At 47.0% G+C, this 12,441-nt stretch overlaps 2 protein-coding genes across 2 annotated transcripts; one reads left to right on the top strand and one right to left on the bottom strand.

The window, feature by feature from the left end:
• The first annotated feature begins 161 nt into the window (after nucleotides 1-161).
• Nucleotides 162-2,204, top strand: SELENOH (selenoprotein H). Its single transcript, XM_080688355.1, has 4 exons — nucleotides 162-419; nucleotides 504-649; nucleotides 758-888; nucleotides 1,990-2,204. The coding sequence occupies exons 1-3, from the start codon at nucleotides 298-300 to the stop codon at nucleotides 856-858; spliced, it is 369 nt and encodes a 122-aa protein (XP_080544481.1). The 5' UTR covers nucleotides 162-297; the 3' UTR covers nucleotides 859-888; nucleotides 1,990-2,204.
• A 135-nt stretch (nucleotides 2,205-2,339) lies between these two features.
• Nucleotides 2,340-11,327, bottom strand: BTBD18 (BTB domain containing 18). Its single transcript, XM_080688370.1, has 2 exons — nucleotides 10,279-11,327; nucleotides 2,340-4,738 (listed from the first exon to the last, which is right to left on the bottom strand). Exons 1-2 carry the CDS (start codon nucleotides 10,400-10,402, stop codon nucleotides 2,721-2,723), a joined length of 2,142 nt encoding a protein of 713 aa, XP_080544496.1. The 5' UTR covers nucleotides 10,403-11,327; the 3' UTR covers nucleotides 2,340-2,720.
• Nucleotides 11,328-12,441: the final 1,114 nt, after the last annotated feature.

The raw sequence follows: 12,441 nt of genomic DNA, 5'->3' as shown, positions 1-12,441 counted from the left end.
CCAGGATTGATTTTAGAGCTACCTAGTCCCTGTCCTTGTCCCTGCCCCTGCTGTGCCTCATGAATTCACTAAGCAAATTTTATCAGGCGCAGGTGGTTAGGTCTGGTGCTCCCCCTACCCAGCGTGCAGAGTGGCTGTGCCCGGAGGTCCCGCCCCAGACCACGTGTGCCACGCTTTCCGCTGCTTGGGAGACGTTTTGTTCTGGGAGCCGAGTTTTGGGCCTGCGGTTTGGAGCTGGCAGAGGGGCTGTTCACTGCTCCGTGGCCGCGTCTCCGCCCTGTTCCCGGGCCAGGTTCCATGGCTTCCCGCGGGAGGAAGCGGAAGGCCGAGGCGGCGGTGGTCTCGGCGGCTGAGAAGCAGGAGAAGCTGCCTGGCGGCCAGAAGGAAGTGGAGGAGGCGACGGTCGTTATCGAGCATTGGTGAGGGGCCCGGAGAGTCACGGAGAAGGGGGGTAAGGGCGTCGCACACCCGGGCCCTGATCTCTGACCCTCCTCGTCTCCTAGCACGAGTTGACGCGTGTACGGGCGCAACGCCGCGGCCCTGAGCCAGGCGCTGCGCCTAGAGGCCTCGGAGCTCCCAGTGAAGGTGAACCCTGCCAAGCCCCGGAGGGGCAGCTTCGAGGTGACGCTGCTGCGCCCGGACGGCAGCAGTGAGTGGGGACCCGGGGCTGGGAGGAGAGGGCATGGTTCGGAGGAGAGGAAGGGCTGGTCTCACAGCGGGGGAGATAGTAACGTCGCTTCATCCGGTCCTTCCCCAGGTATGGAGCTCTGGACTGGGATTAAGAAGGGGCCCCCACGCAAACTCAAATTCCCTGAGCCGCAAGAAGTCGTAGAGAAGCTGAAGAAGTACCTTGCGTAGGGAGGCTTGGGCTGAAATCCTCATGCTGAGGTTTGAAATGGGGCGACGGTCTAGGGAGGGATGGGTTGATCTTGGTGTGGATTATTTTCGAAGCAACTCTTTTACCCCGCATTTCACAGAGGAGCTACATTTTTTCCCTAACTCTTTAACTGTTCTCAGTATTTACTCTATTGGGAATACCTGTTTACCTTTATATTGGTAGGAAAAACTGAAATCAGCATTTTTGTTTTGTTTTTACTGTGTTCTATCTAGTGTGCCCTTTATTAATTCCAGGTTTTATTTCATAAGCTAAGTTCTAAGACTTGGCTCAAAGACAAATGTAAATGATTTTTAGAAATGCAATTTATGTCCTTTGAAGGTGCAGTTAAGTATTGTCTTGAGGGTATGGGCCGGTTTTGTAAAATATTTCATTTTATACACCCCTGGTGGTGAGTGTTTTGAATCTTTGAAGTGGATTGTAAATCCTACCAGTACCCTCATTTATGAGTTAAACAAAATCACTGACACGTGTTTATTTGTATGGGTTGTGATTCCTCCTTTTATTGGCAAAATCTTTGTGTAACTTCATGCATACTTACCCCAACCCTCTTATGTTATTTGTTCCTAGTAGGGTCTTTCTATTAATAGTCCCATATGGTACCACTTCATTACTATACTCTTAGTCACTTAAATTTGTCCTTTTTATATCTAGTGGTTCATACAGTGCTTTCACATGTCATAGGTATGTGCCTCATAACTTTGAGATGCTGAGATGTGGGAGGAGGATGCAATCCTTGAGCTCTCCTGAGTCTTTGGGTTCAAGGATGGAGGAACACGCCTTCCTCAGGCTATATGATTGCCTAGATCAGTGGTTGGCAAACTGCGGCTCATAAGCCGCGGTTTGCTGCTCTGTTGACTAATGAGTTTGCCGACCACTGACCACTGCGTAAGGCATTACCCTTACCCAGAAGTTTTGACTTCAGGTTAAAGACATTAGTACATTACTAAAATGTTGAAGTGTTTTTCCCTAAGGCAGTGGTCGGCAAACTCATTAGTCAACGGGGCCGCAAACTGCGGCTTAGGAGCCGCAGTTTGCTGACCACTGGGCCCTAGATCTCTTTACTGACATTTTTTTCTCTCTCATTTTCACAGCTGTTTCTGGTGATGTTGGAGCATTTATGACGGGACATGGCCAAACTTCAGTTATGTGCCTGAAGCTATAGTTTCTTCCCCTGCAGAATTGATGGTTCAGTTGTGAGGCAACACTCTAGTAAGGCATTGAAAAGTTCTTGGATTTGGTTTAATAAAAGTTGAAATAAAGTACTTGACTAATAAAGTAAAACTTAATTATATGGTAAGGGATAAAAGCCAGCCTTATGGGATTGGTCCCCTTTGTATGTTTCATAAACAAGTCCCACATATAAGGTGCTGGACAATGTCCTCTCACTCCCATACACTTTGTGTTCCACTCCAGCACCGCTTCACACCTTTTGGAACATTTTCTCTGACAGAACTACTGCAGAGGATGTACTTAATTTTTCCTGAATTCGCTGTGTCTCATAACCTGGGAGACCTGGCCTTGGCTATTACCTATGAAACACTAGAGTTGGAGACCTCATAGTTTATTATTCTACTTATTTGTCACTGTAAAGTAGATTATAAGGAACGAAGAAGGTTCAAGTTCATAATTTTCTACCCATGGTACTAAATTTCTGCCCAGTTCCCAAAACCTGGGGAGGGGAGAGCATGGCCTAAGGAAAGAAAGGGGAATGCCTGCCTCTTGTGCTAAGAGGGCAGACATGTGTTAGCCTCTCTGCCAATACCACTTTTGCTAGCCAACATTTCCCATCCTCCCAGTGCCCCTAAACTGCCTTCCCTGTCCACTAGGTTAGTATATCTACCTCTGTTTCTGACTCTGAGGAAGGGTCTGGCCATACGGAGGGAATACTGGTAGGTACTAGCTTCCCCTCTGATGTCCAGTCTACCACATCAATCTCTTCCTCTTCAGGGCTGGCAGAAGGTGAGTCTAACAGCTCAGAGTTGCTAAGTACCTCCTTGCCTGGTTCTGGGGCAGGGTATAACACCTCTTCCATAGTTAGGGATAGTTCCAGCCCTGTCTCTACCCAGTTAGAACAGGGAGGTAAGAGGTCCCCATAGGACCTTTGGGGAAGGTCAAGGGAGTCAATGTGGAGAAGTTTGTCCCTCTGACCACCCAGTGGCTTGGAACTGGTAATTTCTTGGTCTTGAGTCCAAGAATGTCCTACAGAAAGCGCCTCCCCTTCACTAATCTTAGAGGGCATGACAAGGGGGCTAAAGGGTTCAATTGTCTCTTTGTTCTCACCTACAGGTTCCTTCTCTAATCCAGTTAGCTCTCTGGGCCAGAGTTCCATGTCTGGTAAATACCATTCTTCCCCTTCCATCCAGTTCTTTCCTGTTTCTGTCAAGTGATAACTAGGGGTCCTGCAGCACTCGGCTTCGGGACTCTCCAGAGATACTGTAGGAGGCTCAATGTCTGAGCCACATAGCATGAAGTCCAGGATCTCCTCCAGCTCACTGGTGGCAGCAACACTTGTGATTCGGTACTCCTCGGCTTCACAGGGCTGCTCTAGCAGGGCCGTGTCAAATGCATATGACTCTGTGCAGTCAATATCGAAACCAGGTTTCTTCCCTACCAGCTCTGGACTGGATCCAAACTCGGACTTCACCACTTGGTGGTCTGGGGAGCGGCTAGCAGAGAGCAGAATGTCTTGTAGCTTACAGGACACAGGGGAGTCCTGACACAAGTCTATTCTAGTTGATGACATTTCTAGCTGGTTAACTGAGGATGACTGAATTCCTGGAGGCTCTTCTGAGTCTCCAGGTTCTGGGACATGAGGGCTATCTTTAGAGGTTTTGAGGGGAGGTTCTTGTACCACCTCCCAGCAGGTCCCATTAACAGTCTTCCTAAGCTTCACTCTCCCAACCTGCCCCTCTTCTGCAGAGTCTAAGTTAGGTGCCCTGACTTCAGGGCTCCATTTCTTACTCCCACCCATCTTTCCAAGACCAGATGGGCTTGAGGTGCTTTGTAGAGGACTAGCTCTCCCTGGTGTATGCTTGTCCTCTAGCACTTCTTTATTTATACTCTTTTGTCGCCAAAGACGCCGGCCAGGAGCTGCTGGCACTGAACTGGATCCACTTAAAATGCTGGAAGGCTTGGATGTATAGACATCAGGTGATGGCTTTGAACGACTCAGCCTGATCTTTCTGGGCAGTAGTCGCTTATCCACAGAGGGGTACAAGCTGGGTGGGGAAAGCTCTGTAGGACCAAGGGCAGGGTCACTCTTGTTTTCTTTAGATCCCTGACTGTGGCTTGATGGCAAAGAGCTTGCTTCTTCTGGAGCTGGGCAGGCTCTGGCCTTCCTCTTGAGCAGAAGAGTGCCAGATAAGTTCCCTGCATTCTGTCGGTTGCTCTTGTCCTGGGGCCCCTCGTCCTTCCCTGACAACTTCAATCTCACTGCCCCAAGAGGACAAGGAGTCTGGGTAACAGGCAGTGGAGTAGGGCAGTGGCTGGATGCCACCACCCTGGCAGAGATTGGTGCAGCACTTGGAGGTTGTAAGCACTCCCGGTTCAGTCTTCGGCCCTGAGGGGCCTTTACTAACTTCCCACCCTCTAACTGAAGGGATTCTAGCTCAGATATGCGGAGCTGACGGGCAGCAGAAAGCACATCTTGGGCTTCTTCCAGAGATACTTCCATTTCTGAGGTATACAGGAAGTCCACCAGCTTCCTAAGTGTTGTGATCTTCAGGCCCCCCAGCTCCAGCACCACCTTACAACCCTGAGCTGGCCTCTCCTGCTCCAGGCGCTTTGTGAAGAAGGGGCTGCAGGCAGACAGGATACAGCAATGGGCTGGGACTACCTCACCTGGAGGGAAACCCAAACATTTGGTTATCTCATGCAGGCTGGCATGTTCATGAGCTAAGCACAGATACTACTACTGAAATGTGTTGCTCCTCTCAATTTCCCTCCATGGAAGTTCAAGTAGAAGGAAAAATATGTCCCTTTTGCTTTCTGGAACCTTGAGCTATTACCTAGCTAACTAAAAATCTAGTTTGGACATTACTTTTTTCAAAAAGCCTTCCCCCACTCTATCCCATGTCTGGGTTTGGTGCTCCTGAACACAGAGAGGTATTCTGCAGCTATCATAGCACTTAGCAATCTGTATCGTCCGCCTTCACTAAATGTAAGGACCAACTGTCTTACTGCAATGCTTGACAGAGTAGGATCAAATACTTGCTAAATAAATTTTTGTGACTCACACGAATGTAAAAAAGTTATAGAGGCTGCTTGTGGTCTAACAGAAAGGGCATGACCTTTGGATATGTACACTCAGAGCTCAATTCTCTCCTGAGCTCTATCTACTGCCTAATAGGCAGTGGTCTGTCCTGAACCACCTTCTCACTTTATGGGCATTTCCTGGGCAATCTCAGTCTCTCCAATGGCTTCAAACACCAAAGGCTTGCTGGTGACGCCACCAAAACTGTTTATTTCAAAATAAAGTATCACATTCACCCAGTTGTTCAAACCTGAGCACTTGAAGTTATCTTTGATTCTTCGTTCTTCCTTACCTACTGCATTTAATTAAACAATTTTTTAAAAATATATTTTTATTGATTTCAGAAAGCAAGGGAGAGGGAGAGATAGAAACATCAATGATGAGAGAGAATCATTGATCGGCTGCTTCCTGCATGCCCCTTACTGGGGATCGAGCCTGCAACCCGGGCATGTGCCCTTGATTGGAATCGAACCTGGGACCCTTCAGTCTGCAGGTCAATGCTCTATCCACTGAGCCATACCAATTAGGGCTAAACATTAATTTTTTAAAAGCAAGTCATTTTTGAGTCATTATATGCCAAGTATTATTCTAAGGGTTTTACCAGTATTCATTTAATCTTCACTAGACCCCTATGAAGTAGCTTTGTTATTTTTTTTTTAAAATATATTTTATTGATATTTTACAGAGAGGAAGGAAGAGGGATAGAGAGCTAGAAACATCGATGAGAGAGAAATATCAATCAGCTGCCTCTTGCACACCCCCTACTGGGGATGTGCCCGCAACCAAGGTACATGCCCTTGACCGGAATCGAACCCGGGACCCTTCAGTCCGCAGGCCAACGCTCTATCCACTGAGCCAAACCGGTTTTGGCAAGTAGCTTTGTTATTATAGATGAGTAAATTTTGGCATAAATATGTGCCTACAATTATATGGTTACTAAGTAGCAAAAAAAAGATTTGTACTGGGGGTTGGGGAGTGAGGCTGATTACAGAATCTATACTCTTTAAAAATATATATATTTTATTGATTTTTACAGAGAGGAAGGGAGAGGGATAGAGAGTTAGAAACATCAATGAGAGAAACATCTATCAGCTGCCTCCTTCACGCCCCCTACTGGGGATATGCCCGCAACCAAGGTACATGCCCTTGACCGGAATCAAACCTGGGACCCTCCAGTCCACAGGCTGACGCTCTATCCACTGAGCCAAACCGGTTAGGGCCAGAATCTATACTCTTTAACTGCAAGAAGTTTTAAAAATTCTTTCTCTACTCAATATCTTAGTTCAGGCCACTATCCCCTCTCTTCTGGATTACAAAACAGCCTCCTATCTGGGCCCGTGAGTAATCCAATAATTCTTATGCAGTTTGAGTGCTGTTTCTAAAAGTAGGTATCTGATCATGACCTTAAAACCTGTAAATATAATTCCCAATGTTCTGAGGACAAGACCTACTTCCTTTGTATAACACTGCAGACCTCACATGGCTGCTGCTAATTTCTCTAGTAATATTTCTGGTCACTTCCTGTAGTCTGCACTCTAGCCATAAGGAGCCACTCACAAATCACTGGTCACATCCCTAATTCTCTGTATATTCTGTTCTTTTTGCTTGGGGAAAACCTTTCCTCAGTTCCTCCTACTTCTGTTTGCCCTTCAGACCTCACTATAGGGGTTACTTCCTCCAAGAAAATCTCCCTAATCCCCACTCCCCAAACTCCTCAAGCCTGTAAAAGATGCTTCTATATCAGCCAATAGTTACCCCAATATGTTATACTATACTGTTACCCTCACTCATTCCCGTGGGAATGCCTGTCCCTCCCGCTCCTACCTGAATACACTGGTTATTTGAGTGTTTCCCTTAAGTCACTGGTCGGCAAACTCATTAGTCAACAGAGCCAAATATCAACAGTACGACGATTGAAATTTCTTTTGAGAGCCAACTTTTTTTTTTTTAAGAAATATATTTTATTGATTTTTTTACAGAGAGGAAGGGAGAAGGATAGTTAGAAACATTGATGAGAGAGAAACACTGATCAGCTGCCTCCTGCACACCTCCTACTGGGGATGTGCCCGCAACCAAGGTATATGCCCTCGACTGGAATCGAACCTGGAACCTTTCAGTCTGCAGACCGAAGCTCTATCCACTGAGCCAAACCAGTTAGGGCGAGAGCCAAATTTTTTAAACTGAAACTTCTTCTAACACCACTTCTTCAAACTAGACTCGCCCAGGCTGTGGTATTTTGTGGAAGAGCCACACTCAAGGGGCCAAAGAGCCGCATGTGGCTCGCGAGCCGCAGTTTGCTGATCACGGCCTTAAGTGATTTCCTTTCAAGGAAGGACTTTTATCTTTATATATACTGTATGCCCACACCAGTATAGTGCACTAGCATACAATAGGTAATACTTTTGTTTGTTCTGAATTAAGGAATGAATCCCAACTCTGCACTTACTAAGAGAACGAACAGGCAAGTCACTTAATTCTCTGGGCCTCAGTTCACTTACCTTATATATAACATTTATTTCACAAGGCTGTTATAAGAGACATATACTGTAGAATATATACTATGTAAACTGTAGAGTGCTATACAATACTGGTTGTCAAAATCCTTTTTTATAAATGAAACTGAGCTCCAGAGAAATGAAGTTACTTGCCCATTTGTCACTTAGTTACTAAAAAAGCCAGAATGTAAACTGACTCCTAGTATTGGGCCTTTCCCAGGCTCAACCTCATGCTGATTTAACATATCAAATATAAGGGGAAGAGGTGGAGATAAAGTATATATATAGGGGTGACCACAAGCTGGTTTACAATTGTGAGTATGCCAAACACAGCTTAGTTTTATATTATTTACTAGAGGCCTGGTGCATGGATTTGTGCACAGGGGATGGCACGGGGAGGGGCGGGGAGAGGGGGACCCTCAACCTGGCCTGCTCCCTCTTGCAATCTGGGACCCCTTGGGGGATGTCCGACTGCCAGTTTAGGCCCAATCCCCACAGACCAGTCTGGCCTGTGGGGATCGGGCCTAAACCCTCAGTTGGGCATCCCCTGAGGGATGTAGCAGTGCGCCAAGTGGCTGGTGGCCAGGGAGGAGCCCGAGCCAGGGCTGGGCGCCGCACCACTCATGCTCATCCCGGCCTGCTGTGCCTGTCGCTGCTTCTTGCTGCTCAGTAGCGCTGCCGTGGAGTCGGGGAGGCTCCAGCTGCAGCAGCTGCTCTCCCCAGCTGTGAGCCTGGCTTCTGGCTGAGTGGTGCTCCCCCTGTGGGAATGCACTGACCACCAGGGGGCAGCTCTTGCATTGCCCCTTGGTGATCAGTGCACATCATAGTGACTGGTTGACCGGTTGTTCCAGTCGTTTGGTCATAACAGTCATTTAGGCTTTTATATATATAGATTCTTGTGTTATATGTTTTTCTCTACAACTGTAATCCTACTGTAAACCTACTTTTGCCCACCTCTGTATTTTAAGTCAAACAATAAAAACCATAAATTTGAAGTCAAGAATAAAAAAAGAAACAGGTTGGCAAGAAAATAGGAAACTATGTAATAGTATCACCTATTAAAAGCACTTTTATGAGTGCTTTGCATATGTTAACTCAATATTCACAACCATCCCATTATGATATTATCCAAGTTTTATAGAATTTCTATACTTAAAGAAACTTTACAATTAATTATTATTATTATTTTTTGGTTAATCCTCACCTGAGGATATTCTTCCATTGATCTTTCGGAGAGAGTGGAAGGGAAGGAAAGACAGAAACACAATGATTGGTTGCCTCCTGCACGTGGGCCAGGGAAGAGCCTGCAACCGAGATATATGCCCTTGACCAGAATTGAACCCGGGACCCTTTGATCTGCAGGCTGATGCTCTATCCACTCAAACTGGGTAGGGCTAATTTCATTTTTTAAGAGAAAAAGAGCATAGTCTCATTTTCACTCTTACAAATATAACTGTCCTAGAAAACGAACAGCTCTTTAACAAATAGCTTACAGTGCTCAAAGGCAAGAACACTTTTTTTTTTCTTTTCTGGTTTTGTCCTCCTCTCCCTGGTTCTAAAGTCTTTTTATCTTATTCTATGGTGAGTTTTCAATTGAGTCCCAACTACAGTAAGTTCTCAATGTCATTGATAGGTTTTTAGAAACCGGAACTTTAAGCAAAATGACTATAAAGAAATTAATTTTACCATAGGCTAATTATGTAAACAAGAGTTAAGTTTCTACAGCATATTTCTGGTCACAAAAATGTCACCAAGCTATTAAATAAGGAACAACCAAAACACTTAAAATATTAAAACATTGTAATAAATGTGAGGTATATGTACAGTTAAGAATCCTATCTAATAAAGAGGGAATATACAAATTGACCATCACTCCACCAAAGATGGCGGTGCCCATAGCCACAAGATGGCAGCACCCAGTCCTCTCAGCCCTGCCGGAGTCCTCCAGTCCCAAGGGGGCGGCCGCTAAGAGCGGGCATCATGAGCGGCCTGATGGAATGCTTGCTTTGTCACCACAGCAAGCATTCCACCCCATCCGCGGAGGGCCTCTGGGCAGCGGGCACAGAGTGGCGGGGGGCGGGGGGGATGCTTGCATCATTGCCCCGGCGACGAGGCAAGCATTCTGTGCCCAGCTGCGGAGGGCCTCTGGCCAGGCTGGGCACGGAACGCTTGCGTCATTGCAGGCTGGGCTGAGGGAACACGCCGCCCCCCCCCCCCCCCCCCCCCGCCGCCCGTGCATGAATTTCGTGCACCGGGCCTCTAATGATTAATAAAAGCAAGTCAGATAATTATTTTCCAACCTGCTTATTCTACTTTAGGGTTGTAGGTGGCCAAAGCCTATAAGGCAGCTCAAGGCAGGTATCAACCCTGGAAAAACACCCTTCCCTTATAGGGTGCACTCACAAACATACTCTTATACCCACTCAGACTGGGACAACTCAGACATGCTAATTCACCCAACATACACATCTTTGGGATGTGGAAGGAAACTAGCAACCGGGCATGGGGAGAAAGTGCAAAATCCACACATACAGTGGCCTAGCTGGAAATCAATTTTATTTTCCTTATTAATGTTGTAATGAAGCAACATTGAACAAAACAATGTTATCTGAGGACCTGCTGCAGTCTCTTACCTTCTGCCTGCAGAAGGACATCACAGAATACCCCACTCTGTTGCTGGTGATACAGCTGCAGAAAAGCCAACCGGAGGAACCGAGAATTTCTATATATGATTTTGGGACTGGCAGGAGAACACATGTTGATCTATTAATAAATCTAGGTTTTCACAGATCAGATTCCTGTGGATAAAAGAACATACATTTCAGAACTATGCTTATACCTTTTTTTGTCTTTGAAATGGCAGGAAAATTTGAAAGTTGAGGATCCATAAGCCCAGAAATTGTGCCAAGGTATTTCAAGAAAGACTATCATAGTTGTTTCATGAGGGAGATACAAGATAAGTCTCAATTTGAATCTCAGGTAAATAACCTAACTTCGAGTCTCACTTTTCTCATCTATGAAATGGAACTGATAACAGTAGTTACCTCTTAGGGTTGTTTTAAAGATTAAATGAGTCAATGCAGGTAAAATTGCTTAGTTCTATGAGTGCCTGGCACATAATAACTATCTCCCCCAAAATGGTAGCTATTATCCTTGAACTTTCCTCATTCACAGTATCTATAGTTCTGACTACTCATATTCTTCCTGAGCATCACACTCCAGAGTTACATGGGTATAATCCTCAATTTAACATTTAAGAAACAATATGAATATAAAATTCTCTAGTAAGTGTATACATCTTTTCTCTGAGCTCACTCTACCACACTAACCAGCAGAGGGTGCACAGTAAAGAAAAGCTGCTGGAGTTGGTGGGAAGGTCCGGCACAGAAATTAGGACATTACTTAATGGCTCAGATGTTCTTGATTAAAGCGAGCCTGATTCCATTTGGCAAAGAATCTGGCCTTTAGGTTTGTCAGTCCAGTTGATTACCTGGCTAACAATGGACAAGGATAATTAACCATTCTACCCCAACCAAAACAAACTGGAAACTCTGACTTCAGCCTAACCACATTTCCAGCTTTTTGCCCTGAACCCCTTACACTTACTGCACAGCTGGTGTTCCTCTCCTGGCATGCAGTTTTGTCAGGTGGCACTGATCATCAGACGAGTTAACATCAAACTATCAGGAAAGAAAAAAGTGAAAAAGTAAATTAAGAAAGGGTAGGTTCAATACGGGTCCAGCCAGAGATGCGGATGGAGGAGGTTGGCACCTGTTGCAAGGGCCCAAACTGAGGCCCTGGGGAAGCTTACCAACCCACCAGCTCCCGCCTTGCCCCCAGACCCAACCTGAACTAGCTCTGCAGTAGGCGTTGCCCCTGCTGTCCTCTCTGTGCTTGCTTCCTCCCAGTGTCCAGCCTCACAACGGGATGGTTATCCAAGAAAGCAGCACAGGTGGGTGAGTCGCCTGAGGTTCCACTCCCCGTCCGGAACCAAGGGAATCGGAGTTGGCGTAAGAAGCAGGGCTTCAGGGAAGGCCCTGCAAAGCTGGGCGCCCAGGCGCCCTGGCCCAACTCCTTTGACGAGAGACTCCTTAACGCAAAGGTTTCTGGGAATAGAGTGTGGGGATCCCGGAGGCCGGAATTCAGGGTTCACCCTCACCGCCAGCTATAGCCGCTCGGCGTTTGCAGCCTCCATCTCTCTGGCGTCCTCTTCCAGCGGGGCACCCTCTTGCACTGGGAGGTGATGACTGTGAGGACCTGTGGCCACGCGCGCCTGGCGCCACGCACCTCGCGCTGCTGCCCTCGCGCACATGCGTCGTGGGGCCGACGTCCTCCCTCCTCCCCAGCTCTCTGGTTTAGTCTGCCGGGATACATCATCCCCATTGGCCGAAGGTTTCTGGGACAGCCAATCACAGGAGGAGAAGCACTTTGGCGGGAGGTTAAGTCTCGAGGTACTTGAGAGCTGGGGGAGAAGGTCGGCGCGAGAGGTGGGGTCGGAGGAATTCTGATGGTAGCCGGCTTCTTCCTCATCGCTGAGCGAACACCCCGAAAACAGGGTCTCCAATTGGGCAGGCCCCAGAGCACTTGAAGGAGACTTCCGGAGTCTCCTAGGAGAGGTTGCAAATGGCGGCAGCCCTGTTAAGATCGCTCCAGGCTTAATGGAGGAAATAGTCCCTGTGATGGCTCTCCTCACACGTCGTCCCCTAATCTCTCATCCAGACATCTCCTAAGGCCAGGAACAAGGTTACCGGGCTACTTTCTGAATTCAAATTTTTCCCAGATTCTACTTCAGCTCC

Source organism: Plecotus auritus (genome assembly GCF_963455305.1).
Source record: "Plecotus auritus genome assembly, chromosome: 9".
NCBI classification, from domain to species: Eukaryota; Metazoa; Chordata; class Mammalia; order Chiroptera; family Vespertilionidae; genus Plecotus; species Plecotus auritus.
The sequence above is the reverse complement of the archived record's forward strand: the minus strand, read 5'-3'. Positions and strand labels throughout refer to the sequence as shown.

Coding starts and splice junctions, on each gene's coding strand:
- BTBD18 (XM_080688370.1), bottom strand. CDS start 10,402: ATGTGTTCTCCTGCCAGTCCCAAAATCATATATAGAAATTCTCGGTTC. Junction 4,739..10,278: donor TGTCCTTCTGCAGGCAGAAG/GTAAGAGACTGC, acceptor GTTTCCCTCCAG/GTGAGGTAGTCCCAGCCCAT.